The sequence below is a fragment of the Ascaphus truei genome, chromosome 3 (genome assembly GCF_040206685.1).
Source record: "Ascaphus truei isolate aAscTru1 chromosome 3, aAscTru1.hap1, whole genome shotgun sequence".
NCBI classification, from domain to species: Eukaryota; Metazoa; Chordata; class Amphibia; order Anura; family Ascaphidae; genus Ascaphus; species Ascaphus truei.
The window spans coordinates 110,886,424-110,910,094 of NC_134485.1; the positions used below are offsets into that span (position 1 = coordinate 110,886,424).

At 46.0% G+C, this 23,671-nt stretch overlaps 1 protein-coding gene across 3 annotated transcripts in view; it reads left to right on the top strand.

Annotated features, from left to right (window-relative positions):
* Positions 1 to 5,053: 5,053 nt before the first annotated feature.
* CNKSR2 (connector enhancer of kinase suppressor of Ras 2) overlaps positions 5,054 to 23,671 on the top strand; it is a 548,762-nt gene continuing 530,144 nt past the window's right edge. For 2 of the 3 annotated variants that reach the window (XM_075589348.1, XM_075589349.1), the window contains exon 1: positions 5,055 to 5,443. In XM_075589348.1, the coding sequence (XP_075445463.1) occupies positions 5,380 to 5,443 (64 nt within the window). In that variant the 5' untranslated portion in view covers positions 5,055 to 5,379. Of the gene's footprint in view, positions 5,444 to 23,671 lie in introns of all 3 variants that reach the window. The other variant, XM_075589347.1, reaches the window with a different exon arrangement.

Here is a 23,671-nt window from a genome sequence, read left to right on the forward strand (position 1 = left end):
CTAATAAATGTGTTTTAAACCCCACTGACAACGTGCCTCACTTTCTCCAACTACCCTCCCCTATTACCACCACTGGGGAGAGTCCCCATCTGATGCCCAAGACCGGGGTTAGAACCCCATGCTGGTTGCAATTGAAGAAGAGTCCACACTGAGGGGAGATGCGGATGGGTTAATTTAACCCCAAAGTTACCAATTTCCTGCAAGGACTCACACTCGGCCGTGTGAGTACAGATATATTTATATATTTATTTCAAAACCCTCTGAACCACCATAACCTGATGTTGGAAGTGACTGGAATTGCTTAAAGAAACCATATACCGTGTCCACTTGCACATGGCCGTGTAAGTGTATTCAGTAATTTCACCAACCCCCAGCAATATTGTTGTAACCACAGTAATTTTATTGTTCTTTTATTATTCTTGTATGTTTTTCTAATCCCACGCTCCCCTATTGCTTGTATGTTTCTGTATCTTTGTAAGGGCTCTGGATTAACCCTTTCCTGGGGTTGAAGCAGAAGGGAACTTCATGCTGGCTCAAAGCATCTGCCAAAGAGCCGTGGTTTAACTAACTGCCACATTGTAAGCACATCCTGTATATTAAGCTTAAGGTAAGCGCCAGGTTTTTTCCTATTGTCTCCCGGAGTAGAGAGAGCAGGATCGGCGTTAGGAGCGAGGGAACCGGAATTCCCGGCAGTGGGGGAAGGTAAGCGGGGAGCGCGTCGAGGGTGGCATGACTCCCCGATCCTTACAATAATAGTTTACTGGCCACAGGTACAACTAGATACAGTATATCATTAACCCACATACAATATAGGCCTCGCACAGCCGTAGCCCCACTGTGCCCTCCAACCGTTGTGTCCACCCCTGATGTGATTTCCCCAAAGTACTAAGGGATCCCTGGGCACCCAACCTCCCTGGTGTCCACAAGAGCCAACCCACCCAATGTGTGAGAACGCTGCCCACAGTAACTGAAAGTATTATAGTTGATGCACGTTGTGAGCTACCTGCCCAGGTGCTCCAGCACCCGGGTATGGCCGAAAAGCAAAAGGGATCAATTGATCCAGCGATGTCGATGTCAATGAAGCCTCCACCTCTGCGTGGGGTGAACTCTGGTCGGAGGGTCTCACCTTTGATAGTCTATGATAGTGCAGTGGTGGTCCTGCCCCAGACCACAGTCCGCAAATCGCTGTGCGGTGCCTTGAAATGGCACTATATACTAACTGTATACAGCTACAGGGGAAATGTCCCTAGCTGTGGCTGTAGCAGCCACAATCTGATTAGGTGAGTGGGGCCTATTTTGGACCTAAAGGGTTAATCTGACCGAGTCTGGTTGCCACTGATACCCAGACCCTACCTTCCCTTTCTCTGTTCTGGCTCCAACTGTCAGTCCACCTAAATGTCAGAACCCCAACTGTCAGAATTCTAACTGTCATGCATCTCTTAGCCCTATTGGTTGCCAGGCAACATGTGGTCTGTGCTATACTCCTAATGGCCGCAGCTTGCGCTTGCTACTGCGCATCCCCCCCAGCCTCCGTTGCCTATGGAAAGGTCAGGGGACAAACAGGGACCCAGGGGGACCCAGGCTACAGTACGTGTGTGTGTATATATCAGCACAGGACATGGCACCTTTAAGAATTACATTCCACTGGACCATGTGACTGTGCTTAGCCAGTGGAATGCAGGGCCCCTAAGAGAGAGGGAACTGCAGAGAGAGAGAGAGAGTTGTCCCACTGGACCAGTGCAGGAAGCAGGTCCCAGCAGAGACCAGGACCTGACAGTGCAGAGGGAAGCAGGGCACACAGAGACTACTGCAGAGAGTGATTAGGGAGCCCAGCTGTGCAGGATTTACACCCGGTTGGAGTGGGTGAGCTAACCCAAAAAGGATATAAGCTGCAGTTATATTGCTATCACAGTTTGATCTTTGTGAAGCACCAGGCCTGCAACACACACAGTTTGTGAGCTCCGATTGTGATAGCACACCAGGATCTACAGGCCAGTACACCCAGGACTGGGAGGCCGGACAGAGATAAAAGTTAGTAATTGTTTGCGCAGCGTTCACACTGTTGGTGTAGTTTGTTTAAGTATATATGTGTATGGAGTGATTCTGAGATTAAGAGTCACCATACAGATTCATATGAGTTATGTAACACCACAAATTATAGCTATATTAGATAAAGCTTGTTATAATACATTATAGCTGTGTTGAGTCTAGTCCCTACAATCTCACACAACCTGTACCACACACCATAAGAATTAAACAGTAACCCACAGGACTCAGGCTCCCACCTCAGTTATAGGCCATATACACTGGCGACACACTTTATTCGAGCTCGGCTAGTCCCACGAATTCGGGTATACCCGGGTGTATTGAGTTTTGTGACTGTTTTCTGCCCGAGTGCATTGGGTTATTTTCCAGGCAGGGATTGAAGCATTTTATTCCCGCTGGCTGCAATACTGCACAGTATATATATATATACTGCATTACAATTCATGAATTTATGCCATCTGGTAGACACGCGAAGCATTGCAGCCTATTAAATCCTAATCATTATCATTTAAAAGATCAGCCGCCCGTCAGCCAGGCATGAACCCAGGCTGGGAAGGCAAACGCAACGGGGCTTGTCAGAGGTGAGGAGCGGCGCATTCCAGGTATCTGCCAGGTACATACTGGGTATTTGCTCGAATAAAGTGTGTCGGTGCAGTAATCTGAGATACAATAAAGAGGGGTTACATATGTATTCAAGCAGGGGGTCTCCGGATCTGATCCCCAATAATTTCAGCTCCACTGACCCCTTGCTTCCGGAGATACTTACCTCCATAGTAGGTGCCAGTAGCCGCTTGGCTCAGCTAGCTGGGCTTTAAAGTTTGAAGCTCTGTCACATGGGTTAATAAAAAGCTGCACCGAGGATGTCATGGCTTCCTTAAGGACTCCAGGGTGCGGGAGCTTTGAACAGCGGCCATTATGTGATCCCTGGTAGCCAAGGAGAGCGGCTACCGGCACCTTCTACAGAGGTATATATCTCCGGAAGCAGGAGCCCCGGAGCTAAAATGAATGAGGTTCAGCTCCGGAGACCCGATTTAATGCTATTTAGCCATGGCTGGTCCAGCCTGCCTCTCTGCCCCATGTCACGTAAGTCCTTAGTAGCTACAGGCTGCGGCAGGCAATCCTAGGGGCATTGACCCTCCCTCATGCTGACTATCTGAGTGGCAGGAGTAGTGGTGACACAAGGTCTGTGTATAGCCAATAATGGTGCAGACCTTGTGCCCACCCCTTCTGGTGTCTCAGAGAGGAAGTGCTAAACTATAGAGCGTTCTCTTCCCCCCCTCCTAGGGAGAGGCGGTGTGTGCAGTTTCCTCCCAGCTGGGGGTGAGACATGCCAGTCAGTCCCTCCTGGGTTGACTGAGAGAGAGAGATCAGAACTGAGAGCATGGCCTCAATATTATCAGGGGGCCAAGCATCATCCAGGGGCCTGGGATCCATCTCAATCTATCCTGCATCCGCTGTATGGCAATCACAGTGGATGTACAAATAAAGCAACCCTTTTATATACCCCTGCCTGAGTCTACAGTCTATTGGGTAGGTGTATACTCTGAAGTCTGCCATGGTGGGGACTGTCTCCGGGAACCCTGGAGCCCGCTATGGCTGCAGGCGCTGACACCCTGATTGAGCTCTAAAGATCGCCCTCAGTTTCCCAAGCAACTAGTATGAAATGAACAGGTGCAAAGTGCAATTTTTCACACTACAACGGACTTGTTAGTTGAGGTCATGTAAATATATATATATATATATATATATACAGGCAGTCCTCGGTTATCCGACACAATGCGTTACTCAAAATGGCGTTGTAAAGCGAAACACGTTTTCCCATAGGAACACTGTTTAAATGAAAGGTTCTGTTCCTGAAGACATTTTTAACACTAAAATACACCAAATATTTTATGCAGGCAATAATATACGCAGCACACACATAAATTATATAGTGTATATACTGTATTATATATATATAATATAACATAATAAATAATATATTATATAGTATAATATAATATTATAGAGTATAATATATATATACGCTCTTACGACGCTTTGCAACGTTGTTTATGTGAATGTGTATATATATACACATACACAACGTTGCAAAGCGTCGTAAGAGCGTTGGATAAGCCATTTTGGCGTTGTAAAAATGAATATAGGTATGCATTGCATAGCGTTGGATAAGCCATTCGTTGTAAATCGAAGCGTTGTAAAACGAGGACTGCCTGTGTATATATATATATGGTACAGTGACATATAATTGTGAACTTTATAATGTATAATATAATCAGGGGCAGACTTACCTTTTTGCTGCCTACAGGCTCCAGGAAGGCCCTCCTCCGCAGCATAGCGGCATCATGACATCACAGCGGCATGTGATGCCGCATTGCCATGGCAATGCATTGTCAGGTCGCCATTACAGCGCAAAGCTACAGGAGGGGGCCACTCCCGAGAAGGTAAGACCCCCTCTCAACACATACACACACAAATTGTCTCCCCCCAAAAATTGCCACCCTAGGCTATAGCCTAGTCAGCCTTGTGAGAAATCCGCCTCTTTAGATAATGTATAATAATCTAGAATTACATTATAATAACTCTGTGGCCCTTCCACTCCTAAATGTTTCCTAATCTGGCCCTTTTGGTGCACTGGTTGAGAAGCCCTGTATTATTATATATGAATAATTCCAGGAATACAAGTGTTTTATTGGTCAAATTATCCTTGCTTATTTTAAATTGTATGTGCATTGACAAAATAACTAAATTGTATTTTACCTATTATTGCAGAGAGACTATATTTGAAATATTATTAATATAACACTTTATTTTAGTGGGCTTAGCAGAATTGAACCATTGACCCAATATCTTCATGTCGTTCAACCTTTTTGCATCTGCACCCTGCACTAGAGGAGAAGTGTTCAAAGACGTGTTTCCTCGTTGGAATCCTTGCTGTTTCTGAACTGGGGGAGGAGGGATGATGTCATAATGGGAAGTGATGATAGGTGGGGAAAAGGAGACTGAAGAGAAAACAGTCGTTGGTGTGAGTGACTGGTGCTGGTCTGAAGCAGTATTGTGTGAAGCCTCTGGAGAGGCGGGCTCTGTTCAGCAGCCTGAGAACTGAAGCTGACTATGGAAACATGTACTGAGAAGGACTGGACAGCGACGTCTCAGCATTGCTGAGCTCCACAGCTGCCTCTTTCAGGCACTGAACTGCCTGCTGAAACAAAGCTTGCTCTTGTGCTTCTGGCAACCCTACAGCCAGGGGGATAAAACGGAGGAGAAGATCTTACAAGGCTTGGTTATTATATCTTTTATTTGTGGGGTTGTCAAGATCTGATAAAGTTTGAGATGGCTCTGATTATGGAACCCGTGAGTAAGTGGTCTCCGAGTCAAGTGGTGGATTGGATGAAAGGTAATCAAAAACGATCTGATTGCACATTAACTCTTTATTCCCCTCTTCAGTGCTGGAGAGACTTGCTACTTATTGCATAGCCATGTGATTCAGGGCTCCCATCTCACACATTCTAGACCTGTATTGAATAAATGTGTTTAAAGTGGCAAAGATCATCCATTTTTGTGAATTATATTTTCAGCCACCTAAGGTAATGTTTTCTTCTTTATCAAAAGCTCTGCGGTTTTAAAGTCCTCTTTCCTTAGTTTATTCAATCATCTGCTGCCAAACAGATGTGGAGGCGATGGGCAAATATGTTCACGTTTATGGGGGGTAATGATTGGTTTGCATTTGAAAGCAATACACCCTTTGCCTTTGTGTTTCAATAGTTCACCAGCAAATTGAATCATCCAGACGCTTGAAATCTCCGAAAATGCTCAATGTGAGGTTTATTTTCTTTACAGTGCAAGCATCTGGAGCAGGTAGTTGATCACTGAAGTTGCTGGTGGCAGCAGCTCATTAATTTAAGTTCCCTGAGCTTGGCAGGTGATTCTCTAATGCAGGGGTGGCTAACTCAAGTCCCCAAGTGCCAACAGCAGGTTAGGTTTTAAGGCTATCCCTGCTTCAGCACAGGTGGATCAGTCATTCTGATTGAGCCACCTGTGCTGAAGCAGGGATATCCTTAAAACCTGACCAATTGGTGGCCCTTGAGCACTGGAGTTGGCCACTTCTATAATGTATTGCATATACTGTGCAGCTCTAGATCTGGATACACCATGTTAATTAGATTTATTCGTATTCTATGAAAATAGGTCAATGACAAATGTCTTCTTTGGGCTGACATGGTTCTGTGAAGTATTGATATTCTAGTCCTTTCAACAAGACTTCTATGATCTAATTAAGGTTAATGTACACTGGCGACACACTTTATTCGAGCTCGGCTAGTCCCACGAATTCGGGTATACCCGGGTGTATTGAGGTTTGTGACTGTTTTCTGCCCGAGTGCATTGGGTTATTTTTCAGGCAGGGATTGAAGCATTTTATTCCCGCTGGCTGCAATACTGCACAGTATATATATATATACTGCATTACAATTCATGAATTTATGCCATCTGGTAGACACGCGAAGCATTGCAGCCTATTAAATCCTAATCATTATCATTTAACAGATCAGCCGCCCATCAGCCAGGCATGAACCCAGGCTGGGAAGGCAAACGCAACGGGGCTTGTCAGAGGTGAGGAGCGGCGCATTCCAGGTATCTGCCAGGTACATACTGGGTATTTGCTCGAATAAAGTGTGTCGGTGCAGTAAACTATAAAGCGCCTCTCTAGATTCACTTGTCCTTTTTTTTTAAGGTTTGAGCAAGATGTCAACTGTTTTATGTTGTGGTGTTTTAACACTCTCGCTGCTGTAATAGCCTGCCACTGTAATTACAAATGCTTTGCAGGGTTTTCCAAAACTGAAGGGGGAAAATGATTCATGCATCCCTGTTCCATTGGTTATTTGTGTTATGCCCAAGATAGCTATTCTGTAGTAGACTCTGCCTAGCTGTTTCAACATGTAATTTGTTACTAAATATGTGTATGTGCTGTGTTCCTCTACAATTCATTTTATTTTCCTTTGCTGTAAAATCTCACCAAGAAGGTTGCAGCTGACTGAAAAAGAAACCAACCTGAATGTAAACCTGACTTGTATTTAACTGGTTGGTAGTGCAAGGGAAGCATGTATTTCTTTCCTTGAGCTAGTGATGGTGTAGTCTAGTAGGTTCGGATTCAGGCATTCTTAATGGGGAATCTCATCCATTTATTTATTTTAAATTGTCGAGTTTTTCACCTAACCTGTTTCAATTCATTGGTCCTAGTTCCTTAACCTCATGGCTGCCTGAGCGGGCTGTGATACACTGCCCAGCAGTACAGTACCGTGCTGTCCCTCCAACAAACCAAAGAGTCAAAACTAATGGATTGGGCTTGGATGGAAGAACACACAATCTTTTTTTTACAAGGAGACAAAACTCCCAGTTAACAAAATGTGATCTGTGACTACTGTATATACTGTACAGTGTCCACATATTCAAGAAATATGGGGAAACAATTCAACCTACTGTAGTTATATTCTGAGCCATGCATGGTTTGCAGTTTTAAAGGTGCTGGTCATTCATTTTGTTGGAATGAATGTTACACTCTTTACAAAATATCCTGTTGTCCACTTAAGTCTTTGCATGGATGTTATAACATTGTTGTTGCTTCTCATTTTCACTGAAGAACTGCAGTTCTTAATCTTATTTTGAAGAGCAGTGTGTTCTCAGGCACTTCCAGCTGTATTGGGGTTAGATAGATATGTTTAATACATTGTACAGTACACCTTTTGGAAGCAAGCAATTCACTACCATGATCTAAAATGCATATCTGCTGTTAGTATATAATCTGTGGTACATGATCGTACCACATTGGCGTTCTCCCTCTTTTTGAGGATGAGCAACTAAACACACTGGATATACATTCCCTTGATAGACTTGCTGTCCTTGAGACATAATGAATGCAACACATGCAGTAGGGACAGACTCGAACCACCTTTTTATCACAATGGGCATAATGTGTTTTTTCAGATGAGTTTTGGTAGTGCATAATTTTGTCAGCTGTTGACTAGTTTCCACGTGTGTAATTCACACAATTAATATTATCGTTAAATTCCGTAAACGTTGTTCACGTTTGAAAAGTCAAATGTCTTGGCGACAACCTGGGCCATGTGGTACATCATATTGCTCACTTTTGTATGCTTTTCATGGGGGTTTTACCTTCTGCATTATGTACACCTCTAAACCATGTTTATTGCTAGGTGGGATGATTGCTTAATGAACACTGTATGCCTTGCTAATTAAACAATAAACTTAAATCGCAGATACGGGCCATTACAGGGAGTATGTGGTGCATACCCCTTCTGGAACCAGGATCACATGTGGGATGTGAATGAGTCCAGTGGTTTAACTCATCCCCTTTTTGAGAGCACACAGAGTCCTTTTATTTTCTTCAACTTTAATGGGGGAGTCAAAAACAAATATAAAGGGTGCTTGCAGATGGTAATGTGTGGTGAGAGAGTGCTTCTCTATGTGAAGGTGCTATGTTATGGGGGGACGGCAAAAAGGGATGGTCTTTGCAGGGGTGAAATGGAGGAAGCATGTACTCACTAAGCCAGCTAGTTAGATCTAAAAGCACATGTTCCTGTGACAAGCAGGAGAGGTCTAAGGACCAAAGTAACTGCTATAAAGGCAGGGGAGCAAGCTGGACTAAACCACTTTTCTAGCTAAGGAGATTGGAAGGTTGCCAGGGCAACCAACTAAGGCTGTGTAAGGGACATATGTAGCAATAATGTTGCCTTTACACATGCAGCTAGCTGCTTGGAACAGGGAGAATTACAGGAAGCTGAACAAGGGAGACAGGAATTGTCAACTGCAAAGGGAGACAGAAAATGTGTAATCCTATTCCAGGACAATACCTGCTGGTAACCAAGAGGGCTGAGTCGTCCGCGATGGCTTTGAGTCACAGGAACAGGCTTCTGGGGTCCATACCCCAGATATTACTTAGCAGTGCAGCGCCTCCATCTGCTGTAGGCTCCAGGGATATAACGAGGTGATCTCCCACGGTAGAACTTGTACTCTCCCCCCAGTTAGATCACACACCAGGCCGAAGGTATATTGCAAACAGGAATGGCTTATTGCTATAGTCTTTGCAGTAATACACAGCTACTCCGGCAGTCATCTGACGGATACAGTCTCTTTACTCTCAGCTATCACTGGAGATGATCCCTGGACCGTCACTACAGGCCAAAGGCTCCCGCAGCCGTCCTAACTTTTCCTCACCTCCCTAGCGGAGGCAGGTATAATCACACTCCTCCCCGCAGGGAAGAGCACATGGGTAGGCCCCAATCTCGAGATCCCAGACGTGTGACCTGTCTTTCTCCTAGGGAAGGAATGACCTACAAATTTAGGGTGGTCGTGCCCTTAAGTACAGCCAGAAGGCGGGCACCCGTTGTCCCAGCTACAACAGGATGTACCATCCTCTGCTGTCACTCAAATGCAGTACCAAAGGTGAAGGGGAAAACCCCATACCAACTACTGGCAAGCCTGTAAATACCAGGGTTTACTGCCAGCCCAGTGTGTAGAATAGTAGCCAGGGGGTAGCCCGCTACATAATGCAATGTGTTAAAGGATGTCTTGTATACAGTATATTGTACAAAGCTGTGTGTTGATTATGTTGTGTTGATAGTTAATGCACCGCTGAATAAATTATCACTAGATTAGATTTTTTTTTTTTTTGTACATTTCATTTGTTTTTTTTAAATGTCATATTTCAGATTCATACAGTACAGCAAGAATTATACATTGCATATAGCGACACAAAAATTAAAGATTATATTGTGGATGTTGTAGTACTGTTGTCACGCTGTGATCACCACAAACTAGGCGGGACCCCGGTGCTGAGGTGGGAATGGATATGTCGCCACCCGCAGCCACGAGGGCACGTCTTGAGTGTAGGTTGGTCTGGATAGCCGGGTCCGGTTTGGAGAGGTATGGATAGTTAAGGTTTCTGTTAGCCGAGTCCGGGGTTGGAGAGGGGAACATAGTCTTATTAACGTAAGCCAAGGTCAGGTGCGGAGAGCGGGGTGGTCGTTTGCCGTAGCCGAGGTCTGAAGCCAAGAGTTCGGAGTAGTCGAAGAGGAAGCCGGGTCGGTACACAGAAGGAGAACTACAAGACAGGACTAGGGAGGCAGAGAATGATCAGAACAGCAACTGGTTCTATGCTCAGCCGAATAGCAAGTGAGGCAGTAGGGTAAAATAGGGAACGGGATCCAATGAACAGGCAGGGACCTGGAGGTGTGTGCAAGGCGGGACCCACCAGAGGACAGGCTGCAGGTGTAAAAAGTGCTCAGCAAACGAAGGGCCGTCCATTTTAGGGCGGCTCGGGTGCCCAACCCTAACAACAGTACATTATGATGATAAATATCTCCCAAATTCTTTATATGTAATCTACCATCTGAAATAGAGGCATAAATGAAGCAATATGTGGGTCAGATTTATCATGTTTTGCTATAATGCCTACAACCAGACCACCGACGGGGGCGGGGGGGGGGGTTGGAGAGCCTGGAGGCTGTGCTGCCGGGACTCTGGTTGCTGCTGCCGGGCCCCAGCTCCTGTCTCTTCCACAACTGCTGTCTGCCTCTTCCCACGCCGTCCTCTCTCTCCTGCCGGTGCACCTGGAAGTCAGGCCCAGTTTCTAGCGGGAGAGAGGCTGGCCAGGCGTGGGAAGAGGGAGTGTGGTAATTGGATTTGGGGGGGGGGGTGGTAATTGTATTTGGTGAGGGTGTTTAGTGCTGTTTGTATCTGGGGGGATAGAGGTGACTATATTGGGGGTGTGTGTGTGGGGAGGGAAATGAGTGTGAGGAGGGGATTGAGGGAGCGGGATTGAGTGATAGGGGAGGGGGTAGAGTGGGTGTGACTGACAGAGCGGTGGAGAGAAATACAGTGCTTGCACGGGTGGGGCCCCGGGCGAAACGCTAGTCCTGGACCCCGGGGAATCTGTTGACAGTCCTTGCTTATTGAATCTGTACCAAGTGCTGCACTAAATGAAATACACAAGACAATACAGAGTTAAGTGCTGATTAAAAATGTAAGCGTGTCTTGCCTCAAAGAGCTTGCAATTTAATAAATAAGTTAACTCCTCTGCCAGGAATTTATTTAAGATATGTTTTACTTTGCACCAGGTTTTTTGTTTTTTTAGCAAGTGCACTAATAAATGGGCCCCTGAAAGTGCAAGGCATATTGTTTTATTTGATTTGGCTAGCTAATTGAATACACTCTTAGACCTAATTTTCACAGCCCAGGGCTGCATGATGCTGTTCATGGTATATTCTTCATTTGGAGCTTGGTTAGCTAACTGAATATACTCTCATATCTGTTTTATAGCCAAGGACTGAATGATGATCCGTTTTAAATAAAATACCAAGATTTTAAAGGGGAAGTGCCTTCTAGGACCAGAGTGTAGGGCAGTGGCATGCTTAATAGGTTACATGTAGGGTATTGGCACCTTTACAAATACATTAAAAATACTGAAGTAAAAGTATGTACAGTATATTTGTTTATTTGGTAAGAAAAAGTGCTTTTGGGTGGTTGTTGCAGTCCGTTTTATCTAATCTCTCTTGGTGTCAATCTTCATTCAGAATTAGATTTTTTCCCCCCCCCTTCTTCTTTGTAAAGTAATTAGAATGCCATATATTTTGTTGAACAGATACGGGTGTCTGTCCTATATCTATATGGCCCAAACACAGTTTGAAGAGCGAGGCACAGCACTGCAAGTTACATGGTCAAAAGTATTGTCTTGTATTATGCATCCAAACAGATCACCACATTTTCTATTATGGGGTGCGCAAACAGGGAGGGGCACGGCGGTTTCAGAGGCCCTGCGCTCTTCCCCAAGGCATTTAAATGCCAGGGGATCGCGTGAGGCCTCTGCAACGTCCCTTACCTTGTCTTCGGCAACGCTGTGTCACGTGACGGCACTTGACACCAAAGACAAGGTAAGGAGTGGGGAAGACCAGGCAGGGGGGCACAGCGGGGGAAGTTTGTGCACCCTTGCACTATGGGAGTCTGTGTAGGTTGGAGAGAGGTTGCACTGTTTTGATCTGCTTTGGCAGTGGTTCTCAAATCCCACCATCAGGTCAGGTTTTAAGGATGTCACTGCTTAAGAACAGGTGGCAAATTCATTTTGATTGAGCTACCTGTTCTAAATCAGGGATATCCTAAAAACCTGATTAACATATCGGGGACATTTTGGAGGTTTTTGGTCGAAGGGGTTAATGATTCCCAACCAAGGGTGCCAGTTTGTCTGAGATTGTATGAAGGGGTCTCCTAGCACCAAAAGCCTAATCTCAGGAGGAGTCATCCAGCTCAGGCACCCCCCAATATACACCTTCTGGGACAGTTTGACACCTCAGACAGTAACCGGACAGAGGGACCACAGGGGGCCTTTGGTGGCTGTGACCAGAAGGGGAGGGTATACAGTATATTAAATAGCTGTACGCTATGGCAAATTTGACTTATTACGATCTATATTGATAGTACCTGACGTGGCAAAGAGTTGGGAGGCTGGGCTTAACCTTTTATTTTAAATGAGCCTTGCTGCCTCTTCCGTTACACCAGCATACACCTCTCCATACTTAATTTTGTTAAATCTGAATTGTCTTCACATTCAGGGTCCAAGTTTCACATCCATATGGCAACATGGGCAGAATACACTGGTTGAAAACTGTAATGGAACAAGAACTACATTTCTGACTCATCCCCCCTCTCCTTTGCAGCTTCTGCCTGTCAGATCTTATTCCCAGCTGCATGGAGTTTGCACACACATACTGTGCCTGTGTAACTTGCAACAATGTTGCATTTCTTGCCTCTGGGCATGAAATCAGTGAGCTGCTACTGCAGTTTCTGAGATCCTCACCAGAATGGGCTAGTCTGCCCCCCATCCTGTTTGTTCAGAGATAGTCTGCCCCAAGACTATTCCCTTTACCCACACTGCCCCTCACTTCCTTTTCCACCCTGGAGACAGTGAGTGCAGAACCCTTCTCTGTTCATCTCCCATGGTGAGGCCATCTCTTTTTACCGGTTTCTAACTAATAATCACCACTACATACCATCCACAAGTATCTGTATTCTGCTGCTTTTCCCAATAAAGTGGAGGAAATATTACAGGGCTTGGAGTGATTTAAAAGGGAACTGAGTTAATGCTATCTGGGGCCATTCACACATCACACGTGACCCTGGCTTCAGAAAAAAAACTTTCCTCTTGAGGCACAGTGGAATGTTCCCTTTAAATATTAAGCATATGTATATTGAGTGGACAGCACTCCCAAGACTACGGTAATGAACCTGCAGGGTGCAACGGAACTAGGAGGTCCCAAATCCCCCCTAACCAATAATCACAATCAAAAGTTCCAACACTCACTGACTATATGATAATATAGCACTACGGATTATGCCACAAGAAAAAATGATTTAATGTACACACAAGATAGTACAGGGAGTAATGCAGCACAGTTGTAAACAAATGCAGTTGTAAACAAATAAACATATAATCAAGTGGTGATTGGGGTGAACACAATGGGGAAAAGGGAATGCAACAATATAAGGGAACAAACAGTGGGGACAAAACACATATAGGGGTAGGGTTATCAGGGGGGCAACGTTTCGGGGGGACACCACTTCCTAAGGCCCGTTCCCTCAGGTCTGAAAAGACCATAAGGTACTTCCCTTTACCCCAACACCCCAATAACCAGAGCAACACTCAGAGACCTATACACTGTTGAATGAAAGCTCACATTACGCTCTATATTGATAGTACCTGACGTGGCAAAGAGTTGGGAGGCTGGGCTTACTGTAACCTTTTATTTTAAATGAGCCTTGCTGCCTCTTCCGTTACACCACCTCTCCATACTTAATTTTGTTAAATCTGAATTGTCTTCGCATTCAGGGTCCAAGTTTCACATCCATACGGCAACATGGGCCGAATAAACTGGTTGAAAACTTTCCTCTTGAGGCACAGAGGAATGTTCCCTTTAAATATTGTCTTGTTTCTTCCATACGCGTTCGATCCCATCTTCATTCTCCTGTTGCTTTCATTCTAAAGGTGCCTAACCATTGTCATTGGCTGACGAAGGTTGATATAGTCTTCGACTTCTAGTTATATTAATTTATTTCATTCTTTGCAGATTTGGCACATTTTGTTGAACATCACTTTGGTCTTACTGAGATTCATACGGAGGCCTACATTCTTACTTGCTTTGGCGAGTTCTCCAATTTGTTCCTGGAACTCTTCTGAAAGTGTGGCAAAAATAGCAATGTAATCTGCAGATCCTAGGTGGCTCAAATATTAATTGTTGAAAGCTCTTGGTGATATGGTGTCTCAATGCTGCACCCCCTTGATTGTCCTTATATTTTATCTTCATGTAATCCAATGGTTGATGTGGCTTTCTTGTAAATGTTATTTAAATCGGTATGCTTCTTCAAAATGTTGTCATATTAATTAATCTAGAGCCGCTAAGGTGTAGACAGAAACAAATGATTCTCGTAATCTATGAATCCTATGTTGGGTGGCAGCTCGTGTTCATTATTTCGTGAAGTCACTACTTGTACGACTTGGATGTCATACATTGTGTTGTATCCAGTGCAACATCCCACTTCTTCTCTATGCTGGGCAAAGTCCAGGGTCTGATATCGAATAGTAAGATTTGTAAAACTTTTGTAAGTGATTGGAAGTAGACTGATTTGGGTTGTAGTTATTCAGCTCATCTTTGTCTCCTTGTGGATGAGGATAACTATGGCTTTACTCAATTGTCCAATCATTTTTCTGTTCTTCAAGCAGCATGTGAAGCATTTTGCAAGGAATTGTTCTACTTCCACTGCTACTTTCAAGCTTTATGTTGTAATTCAATCTTCCCAAGGAGCCTTCCCATTCTTCATAGATTTTATGGCTGTTGACACTTCTGGAAGGATGCATGGTTCACCATTCGAATTATGCCCTATGTTCATGTACAATGTTATGTAGAAGTCCTCAACTCCTCTCTATTTTTATAAATGCAGTTTTTTATTTTTGACCCATCTTCTTGTTTCAGTGCAATGATTTGCTTCTTTCAAACCACACAGCAAGTTGCTTCTTTTGTCGACTTTAAGTTTCTGTTATCTTCAATAGTCTTATTCACCATATCACAGTTACATTCTCTTACATCTTCAGGTATACATTTTGTGGATTGTCTTGCACAACTCTGTTTATTCAATCCCCCCTCCCCTTTTTTTTTTCTCGTTCTTGCGTCTGGGATTACTTTATTTCTTGTCTTCTCATTAATCAACAGAAGGGGATACCTGCTCGGCTTCAGTAGTGTGAAATAGGTACTGTATGTGCACTAGGGGAAGTAAACATGGTAGGGAGAAAATCTGAGCCAGAGAGAATTTGGAGACAGGCAAAGCAGGCCCCCAAGTGTGTGTGCACTTATTGGTATTGATCACATTCACGAAATGTGTATCTGTCTCAAAGAATTGAGCTCTGGTGTAGGATGCAACAGGACTAAGTGGCCAAGGATACTGCCAAGAGGTAGATGAGATGTTGAGCCCCAATACCGGAGTGACTAATATATATTAATGAAGCCCCCAATACAAGCTAATAATGAGGTCAATGAATGTGTTAAAACATACATTTTATTGGGATACACTAAAATAGATGGGCAGCAATAAATATATACAATTATGATGTTAATACATATACTGTATACAGTGAGAATAAAATAAACCATTGCAGGGTGCTGTGCTATAAAGGCACACCAGGACGTCAAGGGAACCTTACAAGTGTTGTATGCGTGGCAGGGTCTTGGTGGCTTTGCAGCCTCTGGTCGGTTTAGAATAATGTAATCCCATTCTGTGATAGACTGCATAGAACGTAGCCATATACGCTTAAGCCTATAGGGCACCATGTTAAAAATGTTTTTTGAAGCAAATAGTGGCACTGTGTGCTCATTTGCATGTCATGTCCCAGAATCCCTTGCTGCAGTGGAAGTTGCTGTGTGCTGGGTGATAATGGTGAAAGGCGGGGTTGCAGACCTGCCTAAGACATGCAGATGAGCATACAGTTGTATTTACATTTGTATATATATATATATATATATAGTGGTTATTTTGGGGGTTCAATATGAGTTTATAGGGGTCCTGTATGTTTTGCTTCTCTAATAGTGTGTCTTAGATCAGATGCATTGTAAGGAACCCCAACCCTCTCTAATAGCACGTCTGAGATCAGGTGCATTGTAAGGAACCCCAACCCTCTCTAACAGCGCATCTGAGATCAGATGCATTGTAAGGAACCAGAACCCACAGTAATAGCAAATCTGTGATAAGATGCATTGTAAATTCTTCTGCATTTAGTACAATTTTTAAATTGCATGCAAATTGTAGGGATGCTCGGGGAACCCATGGATTCCTAGGAACACTGGCTGAAAAACACTGACATACAACATTAACATCCAACAAATAAAATTGGAAAAGTGTAACACGTGCAAATATTAAGCCTTTAATAGCCCAAGTGGCATAGAGCATGACTAGCTGGGTTCAGTAGACTACCTTTTGTGCTTCTATGGTGTTAATATATTAATGTGTTCTACGTTATCACCTATTCTAGGTTGGCTACTCTTGTTTGTCTTAGGGATGTGGTAGCTATTATATACATAGGCAAAATAGTCCTAAAGCCAGCTTGGAGTAGATGATCAACATTGGCAATTTAATTTTTTTATGTCAGCAAAATTATTGCCAGGTATTGAATTTTATTGAAGAGCACGTAATTTTGTGTTTACTGCGCATTTTAAGAAGTGCGTTATTTTTAATACAACATCACAGCCGCAAAAAAAAAAAAACCTTTATCACTTTTAAGGCAGCTTTAGTAAATAGATCTATAAATTAAATTGACGTTCAACACTAATAATGCCAATTATTCCATTTATCGTCCTTTGGCGAATCTAGGCCATTCATAATTTGTAGTAGTCATTAGTAAAGCTTTTATTTACAAGGATGCCAATTGCACTAGTAAGTTGTTTTTATTTCTTGTGTCTAGCACACTACGTGGAAGTGCCCTTCTATATATGCATTCCCACACATGTTCGAATTGAACTACAGTAATAGGAAAGATACGGTGAAAGGAGGTGGCTGCTGCCTTAGGGGAAAAAAATAAGTTTATATACTGGTGTTTGAGGCACAAAGCTTTAGATAAGATGCTGTCTCATTTGGGTAGTCAGAAAAGCTTTCCTTGGTATTGCAACTTCTCATTGCAGTTAGTACCATTTTAGGAAGTATTTGTTGGTTACTGTCCACTTGGTTATGTACTGTATGGACACTTGGTTATGTATGATTGGCCAACTGCTTTAAAACACCTGTTGTAATCAAGCTGAAGCACTTAAGCTAGAAGCCTTATCTTGTATGCTGTGAAGTCTTCCCCATTTCAGTGAAGCCCTGATGAATGGAGTGGAGATGACATGTGGAGAAGACCTTTTTACAGTACACTGACTAGGGACTTTAAATGTGTATCTCCTCCGCTTCCATTTTGAAAAAGATTTTAAAAAAAACATAATGGGATGTACAGAACCAGTAGCTTTCCTTTAGGGACTCATTTAGGCTCATACAGTACCTATATAAGGGATGCGGCAGCATTTCCATAGCGGAAATGATCAGCACTGCATTTATAGAAAAGTTCCAAGAAAAATGCAATTTGAGCATCTTCTTTTTCTTCTTTTTCTTTTTTTTTGTTATGTGTTTTTTTTTTGTTTTTATTTTTGTTACATCGTATGTCTTCAGGATGTAATGTGCTGTATGATTTAAGTGATGTAGCTGTATGTAATCAGGAAGTAATTTACAGTGAAGGAAGTTTTGTTTTAAAACTAAAGTATATTGCAAACCATTTTAAATGGGACTGGAGTTTGAGGAAGTAAACTTGTGCATTTAGGTGAAGCCAACTTCATATTCCAGGAAGACTGTCATGGGAGACCAGTACTTTTAGTACCTTTAGGGATCAATTCACTAGGCAGAACAAGGTAGTGGAATAAAATGAGGTTTATTCTGCAGACACACAATGATACACAAAATACAAGAAGAATACACACTTAACTGGGGTCTAGGGGGGGTCTCTAGCCTCAACTACGTGTAGGTGTAACGCTTAGCTAACCACAAACGAGGCGTGACAGCGGGGCTGAGGTAGGGATTGGTACAGAATGCCGACCCCAACCGCGAGGGCGCGTCTAGAATGTAGGATACTCTTGCAGGCCGGATCAGAATAGAGAACAGCATAAACGTGGTTCTTGCCGGATCTAGGAGTGTAGAGTAGCAGATCGTTGGGGTACCTTACCGGAGTCAGGATTGGAGAGAGCAGAGTAGTCGTAGGGCCAAAGCCAGGGTCCGTGTAGGAGAGAGCAGCGTCGTCATATCCAAATCCAGGGTCAGTGCAGGCGAGTATCACGATATCCAGGAACAAGGCAAGGTCAGACAGCAAGGTAAGGCAGACAGACAGGAGTAGCGAGGTTCAGCGTCACAAACCGGAGTTATGCTCGGCAATGCAAAAGAGTACTGACAGGATATAAATAGGGCCTCCCTCCAATGGTAGACAACCAGGAAGTGAAGGAGCCCTCACTGATAGGCTGCTGGATCGTGCAGGTGCGTCATATTGTGCAGCCGATTAGGAGTGGGGGTGGTACATCTGGAGAGAGAGAGCGCGCACGCCCCGTGCATAACCAGTGCATCACATTGGCGTCCTGGTCACGCACCACTCGCGCGCATCACGCACCCGCGTCAGTGTGGGGGCGGAGACCGGAGGCGGGACCCGATGTGAGGGGGGAGGAGCGTGTGCGGCTGCTGCGCCGCGTACCTCTGTCGTCAGAACAGAGGCGGAGTCAGGGAACGAAGGCCACGGAACGCTGGAGAGAATGCGTACTGTGCATGCGTCGCACGTCACTGCTGCCGGAGGGATAGTTTACCCTGGACGCAGGGACCGAAAGAGACCGCGCACTGCCCGTGCGCCGCGCATGAGAACCACCGCTGGGATGCCCTTAGGATTGCTTCTGGAGCCTGATGGACAGGTGAGGGTTAAGAGGACAGAACCGCCGGATTGGCGAATCCTCACAGTAGGGCACCTGCTTCAGTATGCTTACCCTGTTAACTCATCGTCCAGAAATTTCACGGTACCTTACTCTGGGAAGATACCTGGCTATACCCGCTAACTGTGAGCAAGGCAAAAGCTGGAACTTGGCCGCATACTCAGAACTTGGTCTCATCTAGGCAGGCTTCTCTGGCAAACTCCGTGCTGAGTGCTTTGCTATTCGGAGCAAAGCACTTTAGAAAAGCCCACCAGCGCCTCATCGACACAAGGCCGAGATCATCTGGTATTCTGATCAGCCAGTTCCCTTACATAGAACAGCGAGGTCTATGTTCAACATGGAGATGGGGCTGGTGACCAATCTGGGCTCGGGAATGCAACTGTTACAATAAGCATTGCGGGCTTAATATACCATTCTCTAAGGGGAAGATATAAGGGGGACAATATGCAGAATGGGGGGACAACCGTTAACTTTACTCCCCGACCCTGTACATATGTTTTAATCACATTTCCACCCAAATATCCACCCTTTAAACTCCCGCTCCCGAAATCCCAGGTTTGTTAAAATACAGGAAATGTTATATCACAACAGGGCAGGTTTATAACACACACACAAACCGGGGACCAACGGTTTACAGGGGTAACCAGTCGGGCTTCACCTTTTAGGCCGTGCGTATAGTGCCCGCGACCGGCAACGCCGCCCAAAAACAAATACATTGCTGCCGCGTGCGCTTATAGTAAGCGCGACGACAGCAATGGGTCGGAGCGATGTCGCGGACTTTGGAAGACGGGAATATTTGATTTTTCAAGGGCTGTCGCCTCATGTGACAGCCCCTGAACAAATCAAATGCCCAGAAGCCCGCGACGCTGCCGCAAAGCGAAATATAACTTTCTCTAGCGGTGACGGGTGACGTCGCCGGTCGCGGGCACTATACGCGCGGCCTTAGTATGAAGACTGGCTACCCCTACCATCACAGAGACCCATCAACTCAATGTCTGTAGAGCATGTATTATTTATCAATGAAATTCTTAACCCCATCTACAGTATAAAATGGTACTTTAGGGGAAAGGATGTAAACACCAATCAGATAACATTTTCTATTTCTGAGTGAGGAAATGGGAAAACGGATGGACCTTTTGCTCCCCTTAGAAACAGACTAACAAACTTAACACATTCTATACAGCCACTAACCTCAACATGTAGATATTTTAGAATCTCTCAAGCTTATAAAATATAAATTACTGTAGATTGGTAGAGCTAGGTATTTTTAGTGGGATTGAGAACTGATTTGATTTTCATTGTGCTGATACAATGCTTGAAGGCATTACATGTAGAAGGATTTTGTGAAGAAACGCCCACTCATACTTTAATGGAAGAGCTAGTATCTACATAAGCAATTTGAGAATTAGCTTGATCATAAATGATGTTGCTAAGGTGGTACAGCTCAACCCCGTTATAGCGCGATCCGTTACAACGCGAATTCGCTTATAACGCGATGTAAGCGTGGCTCCCAATTTTCGTATTTATGGATACTTTACAACACGATTATTGGTATCTTAAATACTTTATTGTACAACTAGCTGATATACCCGGCGTTGCCCGGGATAACATTTTCCCGCTCCCCCTCGCTCTACGCTCACCCCCCTTTCACATCTCCATTTCCCCCCCCCTTCCCAGTTCCGATTTCCCCCCCTTCACATCTCCAATTTCCCCCCCAGTGACCCGCCGCCGCCAAGCTATGAAGGTTGGGATTCCCCCGCCCCGCCCCTTTCACAGCTAGGCGGCTTCTCCCTGGGTGGGCGGGTTGGAATCCCCCCCCCCTTCAGAGGTTAGCGGCGGTGGCTCACCTTTGGTTAGTGATTTTCTACACTTCCCCCCCCCCTTCAGAGCTCAGCAGCAGTGGGTCACTGGGGGGGCGGGAGGGTTGTGATTCCCCCCCCCCCCCAGTCGCTGCGGGAGGGTTGTGCGGCTCACTGCAGGTGGGTTAGTGACAGGGTGCGGCGGCACCCTGCGGGTATCTCTGCGGCGGCTGACTTTGGGTGCGGTGTGTATTGTATGTCTTTATTTATATAGCGCCATTAATGTACATAGCGTTTCAGGGGGTGTGACGGGGGGGTGGCGGCAGCGGACTTACTATGGGGCGGGGTGTCCGCTGCGGTGGCGGGCGGGAGCAGGGTCGTCAACAGAAAGCATGGGGCTCAGGACAAATGAAAGGAGCAGGGCCTCCCCCCCCAACCCATAGCGCACCTACCAGGGTAAAATATTTTTTAGCACACAACTAGCTGATATACCCGGCGTTGCCCGGGATAATATTTTCCCGCTCCCCCTCGCTCTACGCTCACCCCCCTTTCACATCTCCATTTCCCCCCCCCTTCCCAGTTCCGATTTCCCCCCCTTCACATCTCCAATTTCCCCCCCAGTGACCCGCCGCCGCCAAGCTATGAAGGTTGGGATTCCCCCGCCCCGCCCCTTTCACAGCTAGGCGGCGTCTCCCTGGGTGGGCGGGTTGGAATCCCCCCCCCTTCAGAGGTTAGCGGCGGTGGCTCACCTTTGGTTAGTGATTTTCTACACTTCCCCCCCCCTTCAGAGCTCAGCAGCAGTGGGTCACTGGGGGGGCGGGAGGGTTGTGATTCCCCCCCCCCCCGTAACTGTTTTTTTATTGTCATACCGAAAAAAGATTACAATGCAACCTGTTTCTTTTTATATTTTCCACAAAAGACAGGTGACAGAGTGGGTGACAGTGACTTGACAGTGGGTGTGTGACTGAGTGGGTGCGTGACTGAGTGGGCGGGTGACTGCGTGGGCGGGTGACTCAGTGACTGAGTGAGTGGGTTGGTGACTGAGTGACTGGAAGGCAAGCGGGGGGGGGTGAAAGGCAAGAGCGGGGGGTGAAAGGCAAGAGTGGGGGGGGTGAAAGGCAAGAGTGGGGGGGGTGAAAGGCAAGAGTGGGGGGGGTGAAAGGCAAGAGTGGGGGGGGGTGAAAGGCAAGAGTGGGGGGGGGTGAAAGGCAAGAGCGGGGGGGGTGAAAGGCAAGAGCGGGGGGGGTGAAAGGCAAGAGGCGGGGGGGATGAAAGGCAAGAGCGGGGGGGGGTAAAAGGCAAGAGTGGGGGGGTAAAAGGCAAGAGCGGGGAGGTGATAGGCAAGAGTGGGGGGGTGAAAGGCAAGAGTGGGGGGTGAAAGGCAAGAGGCGGGGGGATGAAAGGCAAGAGCGGGGGGGTGAAAGGCAAGAGCGGGGGGGTAAAAGGCAAGAGCGGGGGGGTAAAAGGCAAGAGCGGGGGGGTGATAGGCAAGAGTGGGGGGTGAATGGCAAGAGCGGCGGGGGGGGTGAAAGGCAAGAGCGGGGGGGGTGAAAGGCAGGAGCGGGCGTGCGTGCTTGAGGTGGCAGCGGGCGAGAGGCGATGGCCTGGAGTGTGCGGCGTGCGGGCGGGAGAGAGGCGGTAGGGAGAGAGGCGACGGGCGGGCGTGATAGCGGGCGGAGATGCGGCGGGCTTGGAGTGGTGGTGTGAGGGACTGGTGATGCGGGGGCCGTAGGCGGTGTATGTGAGGCGGCGGTGAGAGGGGCTGATGGTGCGGTTCGAGTGGTTGTGGTAATGCGGGTGTATGTGAGGCGGCGGTGTGAGGGACTGATCCGTCGGGGATGCGGATGGAGGTTGCGGCCCGGGTGTAGGGTGTGGCTGGTGGGTTTCAGCGGCAGATGGCGGGCCGGGTGTGAGGTGCGGCTGGGGGGGGTTACAGCGGCGCTTGGTGAGGAGGAGAATCTGTGGCTGCACTGTGCTCAGAGGGGCACGCGGTGTAGCCGTGGAGGGCGGGACACACGGGGGGGGGGGGGGCGAGGCCCCCACGGCCAATGAGAGCCGTGGGGGGTGGGACACAGGGGGGGGGGGGGGGTGAGCCAATGAGAGCCGTGGGAGGGCGGCCGGCCAGAGGGAGCAATCAGATTGGCCCGAGGCGGAGTGACGGACCGACGGACCAATCAGATTGTCCCTAGACACAGGGACATACAATGGTTTCAAAAATATATAGATAGATAGATGCATACAATTGTACATTATTTCTAACGCGATCCGCTTATAACGCGATGTGATTCTTTGGACCCCAAGCCCAGCGTTATAAGGGGGTTGAGCTGTACCTAATTTTTTACAAGGCGTTTCTTAAGTACGTTCACTCCTAGATTTCGTTTAAATGTTTAGTTATTTAATTAAAATCTCTCACCAGAAAAGAAACATTGAAATGTTTCTACAATGTTTTGAGCGGTCAAATAATTTGGCTTTTAAAGAAGCCGTTTGTCTACCTGCTTGTTATATGAACTTCAACAAAAACGATGTTTATTATTATTTGAAAAGGAATATCTCTATAAGCTGAACCACATTAACCACGTTCTTTTCAGCTCCTGGTACCCACAGAACAATACATTTGTATTTGCTGTTCCCCCCCCCCTTTTTGGAACATCCATATAGTCAATAAAAAGCTGCAGTGTCATTGGTGCATGATATTGGATGACTGTCAGCCATCTTTTATTTTGCTATTTTTTTTTTTCCATCTGCTAATACAAACATAATTTCCTTGAAGCAGAGACCTAG